Raw genomic sequence first — 24,214 nt, 5'->3', positions numbered from 1 at the left:
AAACTAGGCTCACTGAATTATTATTATATTTACCACCACAAAAGTTATAAATATTTATTAAGCAAGATACATACAGAGTGCATGAAAAAGAACCATCCGACTTGGCACTTCTATATTTCTGAAACTAATAAATATATACAATGAATCTTGTTTTTTAATGAACGGGAGACTCAAAAACGTTTTTTCATACCTTTACATAGGTGTCCAATATGCCCCACTTAAGATGCATGGCATATGTCAATGCAGTATTCAGATTGTTCCCACACTACAGCGAGCATATCTTGAGTTAGTTTCCACAGCTGCTGTTATGCGATGTCTCTGTTCATTCATTGTTGTTGGTAACGGAGGCACATAAACAGAATCTTTCATAAACCCCCACAAGAAGTGATCACATACAGTCAGATCCGGTGACCTTGGAAGCCAGTAATGTAAGGCTGAATCATTTGGAGCAGTGCGACCGGTCCATCGTTCAGTAATCATTTGATTTAAAAATTCCCGCACTTCCAGATGCAGGTATGGCAGCGCCCCATCCTGCTGAAGTCGTTCGAATAAGTCTCCAACTGTGGGAAAAGAAAGTTCTCAAGGATATCGAGATTCTTGTAACAGTGTCCTCGGCAAAGAAAAATGGACCATACAGCTTTCCAGTGAAACTGCACAAAACACATTAAATTTTGGAGAGTCTCTCTCATGTCGTACAACTTCATGTGGTTGTTCCGTAACCCATCCTCTCGTATTACGACGGTTCACCTTTCCATTTAAATGGAATGTTGCCTCGTCACTAAACACTAAGCGTGGAAGACAATTGTCATCTTCCATCTTGCCAAGAACGAAATTGCAGAACTCCTCACGTTGTTCTTTGTCACCTTCACAAAGAGCTTGCAGTAGCTAAATTTTGTATGTTTTCATGTGCAAACGTCGACGAACATCGGGGGCCTGCTGAGCTTCGAGCTTCACGACGAACGGATTTTTGCGGGCTCCTCGTGAATCTATGGCGGATGCGTTTGACGTCTGTGTCAGACACTTGGGCCCGGCCCGGAGATTTGCCTTTACACAAACAACCTGTTTCTCGGACTTGTTCATGCCATCGTCTAATGCTCTGCGCTGTAGGAGGATCCACATCATACCTAGTACAACAGTAACGCTGAACAATTATTACTGACCCGCTCTGCGCGAAACGTAGAACACAAAACGCCTTCTGTTGTACCGACACCATTTTTACTAGAACTGAAGTGGTTGCACACTGATGCTACCTAGCGGGAACCATGCAAAACTCGAGAGTTTGTTTGCTCTTTCTAACAGTACGTTCTTTAAGCACATACCTTAAAAAACATAATAGTTACGACCTTTTTAAATGGGATGATTCTTTTAAATACACCCTGTACTTTTCAGTTCAATAAAATAGGATATTCGGATTGTTGCAGCACGTGGAATAGGACCTTGTCTAGGGAAATCACTAAGGATAAAATTCGGGTGCCCGACACAAGGTTTAAGGATCACAAACTTATAATATACGTAACTGGTGCATGCAGTTATACAGTACTCAGCTGAATCGTGGAAATGAAGTGGTGGCATTGTCGATCTCCTGTGTCTCTTAGAAAAAAAGGGCGGCGAAAATATACATGGTTCTTTCTGTACAACAAGTTTCGGAAATTCTGTTCTTGGCGTCGTACTTTCGTATTTCAGAGCCAAGCAATGAATCAGAATTATGAGCCTAACTTCTTACACATCTGACGCTATACAAAATAATCTTGCTGCTCTTCTTGCCACGTTCAGTTCACAAGGTGCGAACGCTTTGCCTGCTAGCTACCGACTCTCCCTTGCCACAAAGGAGCATTTCAGTTTGATCGCCAAAGCCACCTTTTCTATTCCCGCCACGCAAGTTTCATTTGCTGGTGGAATTCCCTCCAAGTTTTACATGATTGCAAACCTGCTTTCCCTACGTATGAACCACTATTACAAGTAAATTTTTAAAGTTTCTATTCTTTTACAGAATATTATTTTTAAAATTACATCCGTAGATTAATTACATTGACATAAATTAATGTAAATATTGAATAACATGTACATATATGTTACATAAAAGGCCTTGGTGATGCAAAAGTCATATTAAGTAAAAATTTAAAAAGAGAAGTTAGATAAGACGCATATAGGTATATCGATAAGAGCTCCATGTTTAAGTGATGTTTCCTGTTAGGGAAACATCCATAACGCCTCTAACAGTGCTGGGCGAGAAAAAACTGCAAACATGTCCCAACATTATTCACTCTACATAAACAGCAATACAAAGACAAAGAACATCATTCCACCACATTCACATAAGAAAAACTTTAGTTACATTTTGCAAAAACATCTATCGACAAAGAAAAATATCTATGTTACATACAGCACTGGGTAAAAATGAGTATACCCGCATTAGAATGACATGTGTACATGAGAACAAATAATAGAGAGAAAATGTGGTACAAAATTTTACAGAAACATTATTTAAAATTTGTTCAGTATTTGCAGTTGTTTACTGGAAACTTTAAGAAGTCCCTTTATTTGGCTTTCAAGGGATAATTTAATTTTCGAATTTTTATTATTTTCAAAATATTACTGAAGATTTTACTTTCAGTTATTGTACAAGTAAAAAAAGGAGTAAGTATTATTTGCAACAGATAGGCACTTTTGACTGCATTAATCTTTATACAGTTCAAAAAATAACACAATATTATTTACAATAAGCATAAATTTTTCATTGCCTCTTCGTTATTTCAGGCAGTCCACTCCAATACCTTTATTTACAAACCTTGTTCCACCAAAGAAACACTTTTCTGCCCACTGAGATCTATGGCTGTCCATCTGAAACAAACTTTCCTACTCTATTCACTTAGCAAGAAATTATGCCACCCATTTCACATATTGGCAGTCCATTTTCTTAAGCTTCTGCCCATTATGCAGTCAGCATTTAGTATGTCGTTTCACTTTTTTGGCCTGTCCACTGCATTCTATACACAGTTACATCGTTAAGAATCTGAAACTTATGTAGTAATAAAACTATAAAGGTAAGTCTTCACAACAGTATAATATCTATTACAAAACACATTTTGTAAAAGTAAACATATTATAATACAGTACACATTATTCTTGGCATGTTTTCAAACAGTGCTCCTTTTTTTCTGTTCTGTGGACATAAAGTTTCAAGTCCACTATATTAGGAACAAATAAGGACTTCCTTGATTTTGGGTACATCAGATATTATGCATTAATGTGAGGAGTTACTTGTATTTCAAACGGGTCATTGTAAATATATTTAAATTTGGAAATTTCATGATTTAATTCGCTAGATTTCTCATAAGTTTTGACGACTACAAAATCTCCAACTCTGAACTGGTAACTTTAACGTTTTTATCATGCCTCTTAGATATAGCTTCCGCTTTTTGCTCCATTCTTACCCTCACTAATTTCTTTTGTCCTGTTCAGCCCCAAGTCTACATAGGGTGAAAATTCTAAGGTCTTTTCTATTATGATTTTACTATTTAGCTTAATTTGTTCTGGTGAACGACCCATGGATTCATTGTGTAGGACATTCCTGATAACTTCAAATTCCGAAACAAACCTACCCTCTGGTCTATGGTTGTGGTGGCAGTAAGTTCTGCATAATTTACCCTGCTCATACGTAAAGCGTTCAACCGAACCACTTGCTGGGTGTTGGGACGAAGTGTATTTTACATGCACATTGTAATGTTCCATATCTTCCTTCCAGATCTTTGAAATAACCTGGGGTCCATTATCTGCTGGCACTGATTTAGGTTTTCGTAAGATATTGAAGTATTCTACAATCCTTCTGAATAGTGCTTCAGCTGTTGCCTTCTTGATAGGGAAAAGTTTTATAAATTTTGAAAAATACGTCTAATATTACTTAAACATACATACAATCTCCAGAAGTTTTCGGGAGAGGGCCGTACAAATCCACGGACAATAAATCCAGTATATCTTCCAGTATGTTGTTTTCTAAAAGACCTTGACTTGTTCGATTCGCTACCTTCGCTTTTTGGCAAATGTCACACGAATTTGTATGATCGGTTACTTTCTTGGGTGCATTACTGATTATTGGCATTACACTTGAAAGCTATGCTACACATTTTTTGGTCCACAGCGTCCTAATGCGAGGTGAAAGTAGTCTGTCACCTCAGTCTCGCACTTAGACAGCCAACATATTTTCCGATCATCCACTCCCAGATTTTTTCATTGATACAAAGGGCATTTAAAGATCTTCTAATATCCAGCAGTTTGAGGATAATTTACACTATCACAATTTTGCTAGAGCCACATGTTCTTACAAATGTATTCAGTTTTCCTTTTCCCATTGACTTCTTTAATGAACCTCATTTGAGAAGTACCGTCTTCATTATTTTCGTTTGGCACACAGTTTAGATCTTCTGGTTATATACATAAGGCATTGGCTACGTAACAGTCAGAGCCTATGACATAACAGATTTTGTAATCGAAATGCTGACGGTACGATCCCCAGCGGGTTAATCTGCCGGTTAATAAGTGTCAATTTTCGAGAAATGTTAGTGCTTAATGGTGTGTATGGATAATTATGTTGTTCCCCCAAAAATTTCGGAATGGTTTCAAACCCCGTATGATTGATAAGGCTTGTCTCTCTGACCTGATATAACTCCTTAATTTAGTCAAATTTAGATAAAGTTCCTAGTTACGAAGGATATTGTTTTGTAACGTGATTCTTCTACACTAGTTTATCGGAAAATTTCAACCTCGATTCCATACGCACTGCTATTAGCACTCACGTGAAAGCGTACCGTTAATACGGGATGGTGTAAAACATTATTTCTCATTCATTACGATTTTAATGTTTTGAAGTCATCCTGATATTCTTTAGTCCAAATAAAAGCACTATTCTTTCTAAGTATGTTGTTTAGATCTTGTTCCTCTTTAGATCTTGTGGCCCTGACTAACATTAACCTATATCTTTCACAAATCACTTACCTCACAAAAATCTTTGTTACTCAAGCTACTGATATAACTCCTTAATTTAGTCAAATTTAGATAAAGTTCCTAGTTACGAAGGATATTGTTTTGTAACGTGATTCTTCTACACTAGTTTATCGGAAAATTTCAACCTCGATTCCATACGCACTGCTATTAGCACTCACGTGAAAGCGTACCGTTAATACGGGATGGTGTAAAACATTATTTCTCATTCATTACGATTTTAATGTTTTGAAGTCATCCTGATATTCTTTAGTCCAAATAAAAGCACTATTCTTTCTAAGTATGTTGTTTAGATCTTGTTCCTCTTTAGATCTTGTGGCCCTGACTAACATTAACCTATATCTTTCACAAATCACTTACCTCACAAAAATCTTTGTTACTCAAGCTACTGCAATACAGAGAGCGCCACTACTGCCAGCTGCAGGGTGTTTCAAAAATGACCGGTATATTTGAAACGGCAACACAAACTAAACGAGCAGCGATAGAAATACACCGTTTGTTGCAATATGCTTGGGACAACAGTACATTTTCAGGCAGACAAACTTTCGAAATTACAGTAGTTACAATTGTCAACAATAGATGGCGCTGCGGTCTGAGAAACTGTATAGTACGATATTTTCCACATATCCACCATGCGTAGCAATAATATGGCGTAGTCTCTGAATGAAATTACCCGAAACCTTTGACAACGTGTCTGGCGGAATGGCTTCACATGCAGATGAGATGTACTGCTTCAGCTGTTCAATTGTTTCTGGATTCTGGCGGTACACCTGGTCTTTCAAGTGTCCCCACAGAAAGAAGTCACAGGGGTTCATGTCTGGCGAATAGGGAGGCCAATCCACGCCGCCTCCTGTACGTTTCGGATAGCCCAAAGCAATCATACGATCATCGAAATATTCATTCAGGAAATTAAAGACGTCGGCCGTGCGATGTGGCCGGGCACCATCTTGCATAAACCACGAGGTGTTCGCAGTGTCGTCTAAGGCAGTTTGTACCGCCACAAATTCACGAAGAATGTCCAGATAGCGTGATGCAGTAATCGTTTCGGATCTGAAAAATGGGCCAATGATTCCTTTGGAAGAAATGGCGGCCCAGACCAGTACTTTTTGAGGATGCAGGGACGATGGGACTGCAACATGGGGCTTTTCGGTTCCCCATATGCGCCAGTTCTGTTTATTGACGAAGCCGTCCAGGTAAAAATAAGCTTCGTCAGTAAACCAAATGCTGCCCACATGCATATCGCCGTCATCAATCCTGTGCACTATATCGTTAGCGAATGTCTCTCGTGCAGCAATGGTAGCGGCGCTGAGGGGTTGCCGCGTTTGAATTTTGTATGGATAGAGGTGTAAACTCTGGCGTATGAGACGATACGTGGACGTTGGCGTCATTTGGACCGCAGCTGCAACACAGCGAACGGAAACCCGAGGCCGCTGTTGGATCACCTGCTGCACTAGCTGCGCGTTGCCCTCTGTGGTTGCCGTACGCGGTCGCCCTACCTTTCCAGCACGTTCATCCGTCACGTTCCCAGTCCGTTGAAATTTTTCAAACAGATCCTTTATTGTATCGCTTTTCGGTCCTTTGGTTACATTAAATCTCCGTTGAAAACTTCGTCTTGTTGCAACAACACTGTGTTGTAGGCGGTGGAATTCCAACACCAGAAAAATCCTCTGTTCTAAGGAATAAACCATGTTGTCCACAGCACACTTGCATGTTGTGAACAGCACATGCTTACAGCAGAAAGACGACGTACAGAATGGCGCACCCACAGACTGCGTTGTCTTCTATATCTTTCACATCACATGCAGCGCCATCTGTTGTTGAAAATTGTAACTACTGTAATTTCGAAAGTTTGTCCGCCTGAAAATGTACTGTTGTCCCAAGCATACTGCAACAAACGGTGTATTTCTATCGCTGCTCGTTTAGTTTTTATTGCCGTTTCAAATATACCGGTCATTTTAGTTTTTATTGCCGTTTCAAATATACCGGTCATTTTTGAAACACCCTGTAAATAAAAGATTCAAACTACTGAAGGCACTAACTACTGATAGGCATAGTTAGCCAATGAAAGATTTTGATAGAGAACAAACAATGTATTTACCTTAATAGTGTTCAAAAGTCATAATACGAGGGTTATTCCAAAAGTAAGGTCCGGTTATAAAAAAAAAATTAAAACTAAAATGTTTCTTCAAAACAATTGTTTTATTTACATTCCTTACATCTTTATCTATTTTTCTACATAACTTCCATACTTATTTAAACATTTGTCACATCGTTCAACAAGCTTTTGAATGCCCATGTTATAGAAATCGGCCGCCTGTGACGATAACCAGTCCTTAACTGCTTCTTTCACTTCATCATCTGTGTCGAAGCGCTTGCCGCCGAGAAACTCCTTTAAGTAACGGAACAGGTGGAAATCACTTGGCGCCAGGTCCGGACTGTAAGGAGGATGGTACATCTGTTCCCATCCAAATTTCTTGATCAGAGCTTGCGTTTCATTTGCAGTGTGGGGTCTGGCATTGTCATGCAACAACAAGATTCCAGACGACAAAAGACCACGTCGCTTATTCTGGATTGCACGTCGAAGTTTAGTCAGGGTAGCGCAGTAGGCGGCTTTATTAATCGTTGTTCCTCTCTCCATAAAGTCGACTAACAATACTCCACGTCTATCCCAGAACACAGTCGCCATAACCTTACGTGTTGAGATTGTCTGCTTTGCCTTGACCTTGACTGGCGATGACGTGTGACGCCATTGCATTGACTGACGTTTAGACTCTGGAGTGATGTGAGAAACCCATGTCTCATCCCCTGTGACAACATTGTCTAAAAGACTGTCACCTTCCTTATGATATCGCTCCAAAAAATCAAGAGCAAAAGCCATTCTTTTCATTCGTTGGGGCTCAGTAAGCAGCCTGGGAACCCAACGGGCACACAATTTGTGAAACTTCAAATGTTCAGACACAATTCTGTACAAAGTTGTTCTACTCACATTCGGAAAATGCATGTCTACGTCTGTAATAGTGAATCGGCGATCTTCACGAATTTTTTTGTCAACCGCATTGACCAAATCGTCTGAAATCACTGATGGTCGGCCACACCGTGGTTCATCGTGCACATTATCCCGTCCTTCATTAAAAGCTCGCACCCACTTGCGCACTTTACTGTCGCTCATTATGTTAGGGCCGTACACTTCAGTAATCTGCCGATGGATTTCCGCCGCTGAATTGTTTCTTGCAGACAAAAACCGTATCACTGCCCTTACTTCACAATCGGCGGGCTGATCAATTGTCTTAAACATTGTAAAGTGACACTGTGAACTACACTCAGCAACAGTAACAAAGCGAATGGCGGCGTTTGACGCGCAAGGCTTGCCGGGAGTCGGCGCGCATGCGTGTTTTGTCATTGGCGCCAAATTTCAATAGTTACGGCGAATCGGACCTTACTTTTGGAATAACCCTCGTATATACATCAGTTCATGATATCCAGTCTTACAAATTTACTGCCTCTGTCCAGATCATCCGCTGTCAAAACTCCGCCATCTCACTCCCCACATCCACCACTGCTGGTGGCTCACCTCCAACTGCGCAACGCTAAGCGCTGTTAACATCCAGCTGCCCAATACTACAATGGCAGACAACAATGCAAACTAGCCACAGACTGAACACAGCACAGCCAGTGATTTTCATTCAGAGCGCTAAGTGGCGTTACCAATAAGAAAACCTAAACAGCTTACTTACATAGCCCCCATGCTCCCCACAAAAAATTTTACAAATTGTTTTGGGCACTGGCCGGTACATATTTGTTAAAATTTTTTCATAATTACAATAACAAAGATATCAAATGCACACACTTATTGATACAACGTTGGTCAAAAGCTAAAATTTTCTCACAGTCCATGAAGACAGTCCTGATCGTTCATCATAGTAAAATTGCAGTGTTTTTCTCAAAGTCTGAGCAGTAAAAGAAAATGCACACGGAAGTAGTGGATTTCCATGCAGTCTTGAAGAAGTAATGTTGTCCTTCCAACGGAAAGACAGTGCTGACTCTTGACATGTAATGGGCCACAACAGAGCAAACCCACAGCAGAGTCAGTCGAAGTTTTGAAGAATATTGGTAGGTCATCACAGAGCAGACCACTGTAGTCTTGTTAGAGATTACGGTTTGGTGAGCCACCAGAGGTGCAGACCCACCGCCGTCCTTGTAGAAATAATGGTATTGGTGGGCCATCAAAGATGCAGACCCACTGTAGTCCTTGTAGAGACGGCCAGCAGCCATCTGTTACGACTGTGCAGGTGCACAATCACCATCGAAGAGTCTTGTGGACAATATAGCAAGTCCATATACCACCACTTGTGCACTCACAAAGTTTTTGGAATTGTCCTTCGAACCAGCAATGCTGTTACCCAGTCCCTTGCTGGATTATCAACACACATGTCAAGCACTAACAGTCCCAACTTCTCACATATTGTGCATATACTATGACCAACAGAAACGTGTGTACTGAAATGAATGCTTACAAGTTACTTAATTTTATGAACTGGTGTCAATTGCAATTTTATAACATAATAATACAATAACAAAGGTACAAAACACATCATTAAAGAACATAACAATACAGATAACATTTGTAGTAAAACGGGATTTACAAAAGAATCGAAATAAACATATACATCAGTGTCCCAGGACTTATGACATAAGTAAATACATAAAAGATCAGAATAACTTTTGAAACATCAACTTCACACATGAGCATTGAAACAAAACAGAATAAATAATGTCTAAACATCTTTACAAAGTAGTAACATATTATCAGAAAAATTCTGCAACGTAACTCTCATCAGATAAACACATAAAGACAGGAAGAACACAAATACCCAAGGGTACACAAACACATAGTGGGATAACACAAGGAAAGGACAGGGTTTGTTTTACTGCAGTGTTTTGCAAACAAAACTTTCTTTATTTCTCGGAGAACTCCCTTCGTTCTTCATTATTTCCAAAAAGTCCTATCTATACCTGCTTTCTGTACTTTTTTCGTATAACTTCTCAATGCATTTCTTCCAATTCATCGCAACTCATTCTCTTATATAGTCTACCCCCTCTTAAGCTAACTTAAATCTACTGAGCTCAGATGCATAAACTAAGGGACGAGGCAATGCAGCAGCACAAAACAATTAATACAAACAGCAATGACAAAAAATGGAAATTGGCAAAGCAAGCAGCAGTAAATGAAAATAACTTATATCTAAACATGACAAACCCACAAGCAGAAAAAATAGTACACTAAAGGCAACAATGCAGATAAGGGAAATGTATAATCACATCTTAATGTCTATGTAATTAAAGTGGTGCACCACAAAAACTAATTCTACAAAAAATTACCAAGTACTTGAAAAGAAAATTATATATGAAGTTACTGTTATTAGTCCCTTCTTATTGTTATTTCCTTTCCAAGTGCTACTTTTTTTGAAGAATGTGGATCATAAAATTATTATTTAATAGATCTGTTGACAGAAAATGTTCGCATTAGCAAATGCATTTAATTTTATTTTATATAACCAATGCTGCAACACAGCTGGAAACCAGATATCAAATGAAATAAACAACTATGTACAAAGTAAAGCATAAAAATATCATGACCCCATACCAAATACATCATTCAGAGCTCTCATAGTATCACAATGGTTCCAAAAAAATATGAACAGTTCACAAAGTACAGACAAAATACAATTTCATAAGTGAGAAGTTATCCAACTGTGTAATTGCGTAAATATCTGTCACTGACGTAGTAAAATAAATGTTTGTCTCTCTCAGTTAAATGATCAGATAGCTGTGTAATTTATGTGTTAGAGAAATATGGTACCGAAGTGTAAAGTTGTATAAGCAAATACCATATTAGCTAGGGCTCCTTGTGCTTACCAGACACATGGTACACAAAGTAAGCGTGTACCCCCCTGAGGATTAATGTAATTATAACCTCAGGTGTTACAGATTACAGCAATGGAATGAAATGTATCACGGAAAACCTTTGTATCATTGTAATTCAAAAATCTTTAAAAATAAATGTTTTAAGAACAAAATTAATCACTCAAATGCGTGTCCTGTAGCGTTAAATGTGCGTCTTGCTGTAAGATAATTCTGTGGAACTGTCGTAGTTATCGTCCTCTGTAAGCAAAGTTTCACATTAGCAAATGCATTTAATTTTATTTTATATAACCAATGCTGCAACACAGCTGGAAACCAGATATCAAATGAAATAAGCAACTATGTACAAAGTAAAGCATAAAAATGTCATTCAATTTGTTCGCTATCAAAATCTTTCATTGGCTAACTATGCCTATCAGTAGTTAGTGCCTTCAGTAGTTTGAATCTTTTATTTAGCTGACAGTAGTGGCGCTCTCTGTATTGCAGTAGCTTGAGTAACGAAGATTTTTGTGAGGTAAGTGATTTGTGAAAGGTATAGGTTAATGTTAGTCAGGGCCATTCTCTTGTAGGGATTATTGAAAGCCACATTGCGTTGCGCTAAAAATATTGTGTGTCAGTTTAGTGTTGATCAGAATAGGTAAAGAGCGAAATGTCTGAGTACTTTATGTTTTGCTCAGCTGTTTGAAAATCAAATAATGTAAGAGATTTATCAGCACAGTAATTTATTAATTTTTCTAAGGGGACGTTACAAAGCGTTTCCTCCTTTATGGACCCTGATAGGCGCGTAAAAATTTAATAAAGGAAACTTCAATATATATATGCTCTACTAGTGTCTGTAGTAGTGCTGGAGGGAATTGACACCAAGAATCCTGCAGGGCTGTCCATAAATCCGTAAGGGTACGAGAGGGTGGAGATCTCTTCTGAACAGCACTTTGCATACACCCCAGATATGCTCACTAGTGTTCGTGTCTGGAGAGTTTGGTGGCCAGGTGAAGTGTTTAAGCTCAGAAGAGCGTTCCTGGAGCCACTCTGTAGCAATTCTGGGCTTGGGAGCTGTCGCATTGTCCTGCTGGAATTGGCCAAGGCCGCCGGAATGCGCAATAGACATGAATGGATGCAGGTGATTAGACAGGATGCTTACGTACGTGTCACCTGTCAGAGTCGTATCTAGACGTATCAGCGGTGAAGTATTACTTCAGCTTCACACGCTCCACACCATTACAAAGCCTCCACCAGCTTAAACAGTCTCCTGCTGATATACAGGGTCCATGGATTCGTGAGGTTGTCTCCATATCCCATCGTCTATCCAGACAACTCGTTTCCAGTCATCTAAAGTCAAATGTCGGTGTTGACGGGCCCAGGCGAGGCGTAAATCTTTGTCTCGTGCGATCATGAAGGGCACATGAGTGGGCTTCGGCTCCGAAAGCCCATATCGATGACGTTTCGTTCAATGGTTCGCACGCTGATACTTATTGACGGCCTAGCACTGAAGTAAGCAACAATTTGCGGAAGGGCTGCACTTAATGTCACGTTGACCGATTCTACGTCGTTGGTCCATTTCCTGCAGGACCTTTTTACGGCCGCAGCGAAGTCGGAGATTCGATATTTTACTGGATTCCTGATATTCACGGTAGAGTCACGAAATGGTCGTACGGGAAAATACCCACTTCTCCGCTACCTCGGAGATGATGTGTCCTATCGGTCGTACGTCGACTACACACACACACACACACACACACACACACACACACACACACACATATACACACACACACACACACATATATATATATATATATATATATATATATATATATATATATATATATATATATATATATATATTATTATTATTACATTATTAACAACGAGAAAGTCCAGAAACACCACAGTAACATTTGTTGATTTCAAGAAGCCTTACGATTCCATAGATAGAGAAACACTTTTTAATACGCTAGAAGAAATGAATGTAGACAATAAGACCAGAAAACTAATTCAGGAAACATTAACAAATACAAAGTCAAAAGTGAAGTTCATGGGCGAGATCTCAGAATCTTTCGAAATCAAGACAGGAGTGAGACAGGGAGATGGCCTGTCACCCATGTTATTTAACGCTGTTTTAGAGAAAATTATCAGGACGTGGGACAAAGGAGTCAATGGGGTAAAGATGGGGAGAGAGAAAAATAGAACCGTCAACATAAAATGTCTGGCCTTTGCCGACGATATAGCCATCATTACAAATGACAGAAAAGAAGCCAGAGAAGCCCTAGAGATATTGCATGAAATCGCAGCCAGAACAGGACTACAAATATCATATGAAAAAATCCAGTACGTGGACACAAAATCTGCAGACAGAAGCCCATTGATAACAAAGTACGGAAAGATAACACAAGTAGAAAGCTTCAAATACCTGGGAGAGATTATACAGAAAACAGGACTGAATTCAACAGCCAATGAAGAAAGGGTTACAAAACTACAAAAAGCATACAGACTTACCTGGAACCATTACAATAAAAGAAATATTTCTGTCAATGCCAAATTAAGACATTACAAAACAGTAGTCTTATCTGAGGCCTTGTATGCCTCAGAAACAACAGTAATCAGAGGAAGAACTAAAATCAAGGAAATGGAAAAGCAAGAGAGGAAGATTCTGAGAAAGATCTATGGGCCAGTTCAGAGACAGGGGATCTGGATAAAGAGACCAACAAAGGAATTGTACAAACAGGCAGAGACAATTACAGACAATATCAGAAAAAGAAGGGCAAAATTCTATGGGCACATTCATAGGATGAATGAAAATAGGCTGACCAAGAAGATTTTTAACATAGTGGTGACGAATAAGGTGAAAACTAACTGGGTAAAGGAAACCATGGAAGACCTCAAAAATCTAAACATCTCCACAGAAGAAATATCAAACAGAGGAAAATACAGAGAAAAAATCAACAAACAGAAATTCGAAGAAACACCAAAAGAGAAGAAACCAGGAAAGAAGTGGACAGAAGAGAGGAAGAAGAAACGCAGTGAATTTATGAAAGGTTTTTGGGAAGAGAAAAGAAAGAGACAGAAAAAAGTGCCATGAATTTGAAATGTACCAATTTATGTACCATATTGTCATTGTGAATATTGATTGTGTTTTAACGCTCTCCTTAATGGGGAATTAACGATAATAATAATAATAATAATATATATATATATATATATATATATATGGCCAGTCCATTACAGGGATGTTATTGCCGTGTAGCCACTCCACCACAGGCCGCACATTAAGCCGCGTACACACTGAGACTGAAACATGTTTTCAAAACATGTTTCCGGTTGCTTGATGTGGACACCATTTGGAAACATGTTTCGAAACATGTTTGGAAACACAGAAACATCCATCCGTAGCAGTGTCGGTACAGATCAAAGGAAACAATGTTTCCGGCTAGCTACCACTTGTCACCGCTGCACGGCGCTAGCGTATGTGTGTGTGTGTCGTCAACGTTTTAGCGGTGTTCTGTTTACTGTCGTTTTCGTTTTCGCTTTGTTTTTGTAGAATAATGGAGTGGTCAAGGCAACAAATTGTCGATTTAATTGCAATGTACCAGGGGGAGGATTGTTTATGGAACGTTCGGAGCAAGGATTACAAAAATACCGTTAAAAAACACGATGCACTTGCAAAAATTGCAGCAGCTTTTGGCACGGACAAGGGAAGTGTTGAGAAGAAAATACGATCGCTCGTGGTTGCGTACAGGCGCGAGAAAAGAAAAATTATTGCCAGCAGACCATCTGGTAGTGGTGCAGACACTGCATATGACTCGAACTGGTTCGGCTATCGGCTGCTGCAGTTCTTGGACGATGTACATGAGCCAAAGGAGACAACAGATACTGTGGAAAATGAGGTACGAAAATTATGCTTATTTGTCTTTATTTGTATTTTATAGTACACAGTCACATTCACCCATAGTTATTTTGCCACGGTACACTTCCTTGTGGGCTTAAAAAATAATTAGCAAATTCGTCTCGAATTTGTTTATTCGTGGAAGCAGCTTTCCTTGGTATGTTCTGTGCTGAAATGAAAACTGATGCAGTGTCATCTCGTCTCCATGTGCCTGGAATCATTTCACCTGTTTGTAAATCGTAGGAATCGAAGCTTCCATGTGGGGTGTACTGGTTCCTTGCCGCAGCATTTCGCCTTAAAAAATTGTGGAGACATACAGCTGTAAGTGTGACAGTTTTTGCCTTTTCCGGTTGTAGCAACATAGGTTTTCTAAACACACGAAAAACTGAAGCCATAATGCCGAAAGTGTTCTCAACAACCATTCTGGCCCTTGAAAGTCTGTAATTAAAAACTCTCTCTTTTGAACCTTTAACATGTTTTCCCGGGTAGGGTTTCATAATGTTTTCCTGTAAGGGAAAAGCATCGTCTGCTACAAAAACATATGGTAGGGCCTTGGTGCCACCTGGTAAGCATTCGGCATGTGGCAAGTTAAGTTTCTTTTTGTTAATTAACTCATTTATGCTCGCGTTTTTGAACACACCACCATCTGATATTCTGCCTTGGCAGCCGATATCTGCGTACAAAAAGTTGTAGCTGGCATCGACGACAGCAAGCAGCACAATGCTGAATGAACCTTTATAATTATAATATTCACTTCCACTACCAACAGGGCACTGTAGCACGATATGTTTCCCGTCAATTGCTCCGACACAATGTGGGAACTGAAGAATCTGTGAGAATAAACATGCTGTTTCACTCCAGTCGTTTTCAGTCGCAGGTATCTGAAAGAAAGAAATTTGATTTTCAGGTTTTCGTACATTCGCCAGAGGGCACAAATGAGGATGAAGAGGTTGCAGCTGGACCTTCCAGTCCTCCACCACCAAAAAACAGAAGGATGATGGGCGAGAAAAAAGACATGCAGCAACCCTTCAAGATTGCGTCTCAATTGTTAACTAAAGTGCTGCAAAAACAAGAAGACAAGGACGATGAATGCAGTGCGTATGGGCAGTATGTGGCCTCAGTTTTAAGGAAATTGCCCGAGTTACAACGAGCAAAAACAATGGCTTTGCTTAATAATGTACTAATGAAACAACATGTAGCGTATTTAGAAAGTGAGCAGTCGAAAAGGGGTATGAATGTAGCAGGGCCATCATCATCAAGTAACAAGTCCCCTGTTACATTTACAAGCTATGTAGACAGTGACAACGCAGTTGAAGAAGTTGTGTTTGACGAATTATGTAACGTAATTGAGAAATAATAACTCTTCGAAAATGTGCTTATTTAACGATGTTTTTCATTTACTTACCTTTACATAATCCTTCAGTGCTTCCACCAGAGCTCCACATACTTCGGGTACTATTTTAGATATTGCTTGTTTCGAAATGCGAAATAAATACGCAAGGCTCTGAAATGAATCTCCTGTTGCCAGGAAACGAAGAGTAACTGCAAGCCTTTGGTTGACTGAAATAGCTTTCCTGAAATTCGTGTCTTTTTTTGAAACAAATGGTGATATCATATTTGCCAGATATTCAAAATCGGTAGGTGAGATCCGAGCGAAGTTGCGGAAGCCAGAGCCGTCTTCCATACTCAGCTCACGTAGCAGGTTATTTCCGCCAGTTCTTCTATAGAATGTTTTTCTCCACCAACGACGAGGACGCCTTTCATTTTGTTTGTGTAAACCTTCTAGCATTAATAATGCAGCTCCACATATCATTATTGTTTCTTCGACACCAGACATAACGCAGCAGCAGACGATACGAACACAATAACACAAGGGGCACTGCAGACGGCGTGAACACACGAGAAATGTTTGCCGCCAGTGTGGACGGAAACAGAGACCAGAAACAAAGTCGGAAAAATTTGCGAAACATCGCAGAAAACAATGTTTCCGGCAGAAACATGTTTCCAGTGGCAGTGTGTACGCGGCTTTATGAACAGTTGCTCGATCCTGTTGAAGGATGCAATCGCCATACCCGAATCGCTCTTCAACAGTGGTAAGAAAGAAGGTGCTTATAACATCAATGTAGGCCTGTGCTGTGATAGTGCCACGCAAAACAACAAGGGTTGCAAACCCACTCCATGAAAAACACGACTACACCATAACACCATAACACCAGCGCCGAATGTTTCTGTTGTTACTACACACGCTGGCAGATGACGTTCACCGGGCATTCGCCATACCCACACCCTACCATCGGATCGTCGCATTGTGTACCGTGATTCTTCACTCCACACGACATTTTTCCATCGTTTAATCGTCCAATGTTTACGCTCGTTACACCAAGCGAGGTGTCGTTTGGCATTTACCGGCGTGATGTGTGGCTTACGAACAGCCGCTCGACCATTAAATCCAAGTTTTCTCAGCTCCCGCCTAACTGTCGTAGTACTTGCAGTGGATCCTGATGAAGTTTGGAATTCCTTTGTGATGGTCTTGATAGATGTCTGCCTATTACACATTACGACACTCTTCAATTGTCGGCGGTCTCTGTCAGTCAACAGACGAGGTCGCCCTGTGTGCTTTTGTGCTGTACGTGTCCGTTCATGTTTCCACTTCACTATCATATCCGAAACAGTGGATCTGGGGATGTTTAGGAGAGTGGAAATGTCGCGTACAGACGTATGACACAAATGACACCCAATCACCTGACCATATTCGAAGTCCGTTAGTTCCGCAGAGCGCCTCATTCTGCTGTCTGACGATGTCTAATGACTACTGAGGTAGCTGATATGGAGTACCTGCCAGTAGGTGGCAGCAAAATGCACATAATAAGAAAAACTTATGTTTTTGGGGTGTCCGGATACTTTTGATCACATAGTGTATATTTATGCATTTCAGCTGTTAATTTATAAATGAAGTACATCAAATTAATTTCTGGAAACGTGCCGTTACGAGGATGAGAAACTTATTTAAGTCTTGATGCAGCATATATCTTTTATGCCCCAAAATTTTGGCGAATCACAACAAATTTTAAATTTAGTATTTTAATCTTATTTTGTCCCAGAACAATGCACTGATCCCTGTACAAACCTTTCATACATAAACCAAACCCAAGACAGAGGATGTTAAAAAGCTGAAGCACTTCCTTCTGTTGGCTTCATAACATTTCCCCAAACATTAGCGACTGTGGCCAATTTTCCCTCTGCCAAGTTGTAAAGTCAGTGCTGCTATCATCTCGCAGTTGCATTTCCTTCTTTTTCCATTTCTCTGCGACACACGCCACTTTCTTTCCTCTTCTTTGTGTTACCACGTTCCTCTTTCCCCTACCCCTCTCTTTCACGCATATTGCTAACTAACACTCGCAATTAAAACTTACCTTCCTGTATTTAGTATTTGTTATTGTACTTCTCATGTGCGATTGTAAACTTCGTGTGCATTATTCTATCTGTGCTATTGTAATTTTGACTCTCCAAGTGTATTTTAAAAATTTGAATGTAATTTATGCCACGTAAAATCTACAGAAAGTTAGATGTAAGAGCGGGCCTGGTAGCTCCAATCTTGAAAGTTAGATATACTCAACTTTCATAAAAAAACAGAACGCCTTGAACGACTAGAGACAGGACGTTCATATGCACAGGACACATACATTAGTATGTTCTGCAGAAATGTTTAAATCTGAACCCTGTCATCCCGCGGGTTCAAGATGAACATTGATATCGCGGCGCAACACCACGTGCAGGTAAAATGTGCCTGCGGCTCTCGTTGTCGATATAAACCACAGGTAATGGATCAGTGTGTTTTGAGCAGCCACGCAGGGTGCCTCACAGACGTATGCGGGAACCTTACCGTCAAATCAACGAGTCAGCTTATGAGAGACAAAGTGTTCCGGCAGTGCGACGGGTGTGTGCCGAATGACCCAAGGGAGGCCGCAGAACACAATGTGATGGGTCAGGCCTCAGTACCCAGACCAACCCCAGAGAGGATCGACTCCTCACCCGAATGGCACTGCATGACAGATCTGAGTCCTTCTCGGCTCTGGGGCAACAGTGAAACAGTGTAAAACATCGCACACTATCAGACTGTCGTCCACTTTTCCTCCTAACTTTGACGAACGTGCAGAAACATGCTAGACGGCAATGGCATATGGAGCGACGTCACTAGGGACGGGAATGGAATCAGATAGTGTTTTCAGATTTATACCGGTTCTGCTTGTTTGCTTATTTGAAAATGATGGCCGCATTTTGGTTCGCCGCAGACAGGGGGGAGTGAGATCACAGTGACTGCACCCAGACAAGACATACAGCGCTAAATCAAAGCCTTACGGTGTGGTGTGCTATAATGTACAACCACAAATCACAGTTGGTGCGCCGGCCATTGTGGCCGAGCGGTTCTAGGCGCTTCAGTCCAGAACCGCACTGCTGCTACGGTCGCAGGTTCGAATCCTGCCTCGGGCATGGATGTGTGTGATGTTCTTAGGTAAGTTAGGTTTAAGTAGTTCTAAGTTGTAGGGAACTGATGACCTCAGATGTTAAGTCCCATAGCGCTTAGAGCCATTTGAACCACAGTTGGTGCGTGTCCAAGGCACTGTGGCCAGTGTGACTTAAGTGAATGACATTCTGCGGCCCGTAGCCATAGCCTTTCTGCATAACACCCCAGACGATATTTTTCAGTAAGACAATGCACGACCACATGTTACCGCACCTTCTTAGTGCCACAGGATGTCAGCCTTTTGCCCTGGTCCGCCATATCACTAGACCTGTCGTCAATCGAAATTTGAGGGATATGGTGAAACTGCAGGTGCAGCACTGTGAGCCAGTGCCAACCACCACAGACGAACTTTGGAACCAGGTGAATGCAGCACCGATGGCTATACCACAGGACGCCATTCGCGCCTTATACCCGTCGATGCCATCACACATGTAACAAGTTATCACGGCCCATGGCAGACCCTGTGCCAGCTGCGCAACACGACACAATCTGAATCCCCGTGACTGGAATACTAATCATTTCGGCAGAATAGACACTCCTGGAAATTGAAATAAGAACACCGTGAATTCATTGTCCCAGGAAGGGGAAACTTTATTGACACATTCCTGGGGTCAGATACATCACATGAACACACTGACAGAACCACAGGCACATAGACACAGGCAACAGAGCATGCACAATGTCGGCACTAGTACAGTGTATATCCACCTTTCGCAGCAATGCAGGCTGCTATTCTCCCATGGAGACGATCGTAGAGATGCTGGATGTAGTCCTGTGGAACGGCTTGCCATGCCATTTCCACCTGGCGCCTCAGTTGGACCAGCGTTCGTGCTGGACGTGCAGACCGCGTGAGACGACGCTTCATCCAGTCCCAAACATGCTCAATGGGGGACAGATCCGGAGATCTTGCTGGCCAGGGCAGTTGACTTACACCTTCTAGAGCACGTTGGGTGGCACGGGGTACATGCGGACGTGCATTGTCCTGTTGGAACAGCAAGTTCCCTTGCCGGTCTAGGAATGGTAGAACGATGGGTTCGATGACGGTTTGGATGTACCGTGCACTATTCAGTGTCCCCTCGACGATCACCAGTGGTGTACGGCCAGTGTAGGAGATCGCTCCCCACACCATGATGCCGGGTGTTGGCCCTGTGTGCCTCGGTCGTATGCAGTCCTGATTGTGGCGCTCACCTGCACGGCGCCAAACACGCATACGACCATCATTGGCACCAAGGCAGAAGCGACTCTCATCGCTGAAGACGACACGTCTCCATTCGTCCCTCCATTCACGCCTATCGCGACACCACTGGAGGCGGGCTGCACGATGTTGGGGCGTGAGCGGAAGACGGCCTAACGGTGTGCGGGACCGTAGCCCAGCTTCATGGAGACGGTTGCGAATGGTCCTCGCCGATACCCCAGGAGCAACAGTGTCCCTAATTTGCTGGGAAGTGGCGGTGCGGTCCCCTACGGCACTGCGTAGGATCCTACGGTCTTGGCGTGCATCCGTGCGTCGCTGCGGTCCGGTCCCAGGTCGACGGGCACGTGCACCTTCCGCCGACCACTGGCGACAACATCGATGTACTGTGGAGACCTCACGCCCCACGTGTTGAGCAATTCGGCTGTACGTCCACCCGGCCTCCCGCATGCCCACTATACGCCCTCGCTCAAAGTCCGTCAACTGCACATACGGTTCACGTCCACGCTGTCGCGGCATGCTACCAGTGTTAAAGACTGCGATGGAGCTCCGTATGCCACGGCAAACTGACCGACACTGACGGCGACGGTGCACAAATGCTGCGCAGCTAGCGCCATTCGACGGCCAACACCGCGGTTCCTGGTGTGTCCGCTGTGCCGTGCATGTGATCATTGCTTGTACAGTCCTCTCGCAGTGTCCGGAGCGAGTATGGTGGGTCTGACACACCGGTGTCGATGTGTTCTTTTTTCCATTTCCAGGAGTGTACGAGTACTACGACTCACGCCCCCCTTCACAGCTTTACTTCTGCCAGTACCTCGTCTCCTACCTTCCAAACTTTACAGAAGCTCTCCTGTGAATCTTGCAGAACTAGCACTCCTGAAAGAAAAGATATTGCGGAGACATGGCACACCGTTTTAATCTGCGAGGAAGTTTCATATCAGTGCACACTCTGCTACAGAGTGAAAATCTCATTCTGGATACATGCCCAAGGCTGTGGCTAAGCCATGTCTCCGCAATATCCTTTCTTTCAGGAGTGCCAGTTCTGCAAGTTTCGCAGAAGAGCTTCTGTGAAGTTTGGAAGGTAGGAGACGAGGTACTGGCAGAAGTAAAGCTGTGAAGAGGGGCGTGAGTCGTGCTTGGGTAGCTCAGTTGGTAGAGCACTTGCCCGCGAAAAGCAAGGTCCCGAGTTCGAGTCTCGGTTCGGCACACAGTTTTAATCTGCCAGGAAATTTCATATCAGCGCACACTCCGCTGCAGAGTGAAAAATCTCATTCTGGATACGAGTCTTAGTCTACATATGCTGTGAATATGAACATCCTATCTCTAGTCGTTCAAGATGTTCTGTTTTTCTGAACATGAGTGAAAATAATAAATAAAAAGTTTGTAGTACTGGTAGTAGTCGGTGCAAAAGACGCCCGTTGTGTTTCAGCCGGGCTGTTCGAAGAGGGCTCGCCCCCAGAGTGGGCGTTCGCCTTCCAGTCGGCTGTGGACGCCATCAACCGGCAGACAGCGTCGTGGGCGCCGCAGCGCGTGTTCCGGCCCACGCTGGAGCCCGTCCTCAGGACGCTCAGCCCCGGCGACAGCTTCGGCACCGGCCGCGCAGGTCAGCCTCCCCTTCCGCCCTGACTGTTACCGCTCACCTCCCAGCTTCGTTCTCCATGTTGTGGGACTAGCCGATTTTTTCCCAACAGCTCAGGCTGCGCAGGTCACTTGCTGCCGATTTCTGAAAGTATGTTACGAGTTAAGGGCCACCACTGCAAAATTTACTTTGGACAACACAGTAGTCTGCAGAGGATATTGGCATTCTCTTTCTCCGACCACACGCCCGGCTCACCGAAGTTCTATAGAGCTCCTACGGTTTAATTTGGAATTCAAACCCTGATGCAGCTTTATTTGTTCATCGTCGTAAAAGATTTCCAGAGGCCACAGTAAGTCATGCAGTCTGAATCCCAAAGGTCGGCTGATCCTTTGATACTTTTGAATCTTACGTATGCAACAACTGTGCCATAAGTACTTGCAATTTTTCGAAATACTTATATTCTCTTGGTGGAGGCCTTACATTACTGAGTAACATTTTCTTCGCAGCGTAAATTATCCTTTATTCAGCCAAAGTGAATATCGTGAAAGACTATGAAAGATCATGATTTTGTCAAACATTTTAATTACAAACCTCATTAGAGGTTCATTCATAGGCGTCATGGAAGTTGATGAGAATTTAACTCTAGTTCTTAATTTTCAACAGCTAAGAAGCATGCCGCAGAATTCACATATGCAGTTGTTGTTGTGGTCTTCAGTCCTGAGACTGGTTTGATGCAGCTCTCCATGCTACTCTATCCTGTGCAAGCTTCTTCATCTCCCAGTACTTACTGCAACCTACATCCTTCTGAATCTGCTTAATGTATTCATCTCTTGGTCTGCCTATACGATTTTTACCCTCCACGCTGCCCTCCAATGCTAAATTTGTGATCCCTTGATGTCTCAGAACATGCCCTACCAATCGGTCCCTTCTTCTTGTCAAGTTGTGCCACAAATTCCTCTTCTCCCCTATTCTGTTCAATACCTCCTCATTAGTTACGTGATCTACCCATCCACTCTTCAGCATTCTTCTGTAGCACCACATTTCGAAAGCTTCTATTCTCTTCCTGTACAAACTATTTATAGTCCATGTTTCACTTCCATACATGGCTACACTCCATACAAATACTTTCGGAAACAACTTCCTGACACTTAAATCTATACTCGATGTTAACAATTTCCTCTTCTTCAGAAACGCTTTCCTTGCCATTGCCAGTCTACATTTTATATCCTATCTACTTCGACCATCATCTGTTATTTTGCTCCCCAAATAGCAAAACTCATTTACTACTTTAGGTGTTTCATTTCCTAATCTAATTCCCACAGTATCACCTGACTTAATTCGACTAAATTCCATTTATCCTCGTTTTGCTTTCGTTGATGTTCATCTTATATCCTCCTTTCAAGACACTATCTATTCCGTTCAACTGCTTTTCCAAGTCCTTTGCTGTCTCTGACAGAATTCAATGTAATCGGCGAACCTCAACGTTTTTATTTCTTCTCCATGGACTTTAATACCTACTCGGAATTTTTCTTTTGTTTCCTTTGCTCAATATACAGATTGAATAACATCGGGGAGAGACTACAACCCTGTCTCACTCCATTCCCAACCACTGCTTCCCTTTCATTCCCATCGACTCTTATAACTTCCATCTGGTTTCTGTACAAACTGTAAATAGCCTTTCGCTCCCTGTATTTTAGCTCTGCCACCTTCAGAATTTGAAAGAGAGTATTCCAGTCAACATTGTCAAAAGCTTTCTCTATGTGTACAAATGCTAGAAACGTAGGTTTGCCTTTCATTAATCTATTTTCTAAGATAAGTCGTAGGGTAAGTATTGCCTCACGTCCAACATTTCTACGGAATCCAAACGGATGTTCCCCGAGGTCAGCTTCTGCCAGTTTTTCCATTCGTCTGTAAAGAATTCGTGTTACTATTTTCCAGCCGTGGCTTATTAAACTGATATTTCGGTAATTTTCACATCTGTCAACATCTGTTTTCTTTGGTATTGGAATTATTATATTCTTCTTGAAGTCTGAGGGTATTTCGCCTGTCTCATACATCTTGCTCACCAGATGGTAGAGTTTTGTCAGGACTGGCTCTCCCAAGGCTGTCAGTAGT

The 24,214-nt window shown here is 41.9% G+C and overlaps 1 protein-coding gene across 1 annotated transcript in view; it reads left to right on the top strand.

Moving 5' to 3' along the window:
- The window catches only part of LOC126456137 (glutamate receptor ionotropic, kainate 2-like), a 219,972-nt gene that overhangs the window by 25,018 nt on the left and 170,740 nt on the right, over window positions 1–24,214 (top strand). Inside the window, exon 3 of the mRNA XM_050091891.1 lies at window positions 21,950–22,123. Coding sequence (XP_049947848.1) covers window positions 21,950–22,123 — 174 coding nt within the window. The remainder of the gene's footprint in view (window positions 1–21,949; window positions 22,124–24,214) is intronic.

Source organism: Schistocerca serialis, chromosome 2 (genome assembly GCF_023864345.2).
Source record: "Schistocerca serialis cubense isolate TAMUIC-IGC-003099 chromosome 2, iqSchSeri2.2, whole genome shotgun sequence".
In the NCBI taxonomy this organism is placed as follows: Eukaryota; Metazoa; Arthropoda; class Insecta; order Orthoptera; family Acrididae; genus Schistocerca; species Schistocerca serialis.
Note: the sequence above shows the minus strand (reverse complement) of the source record. Positions and strands in the feature narration are given on the sequence as shown.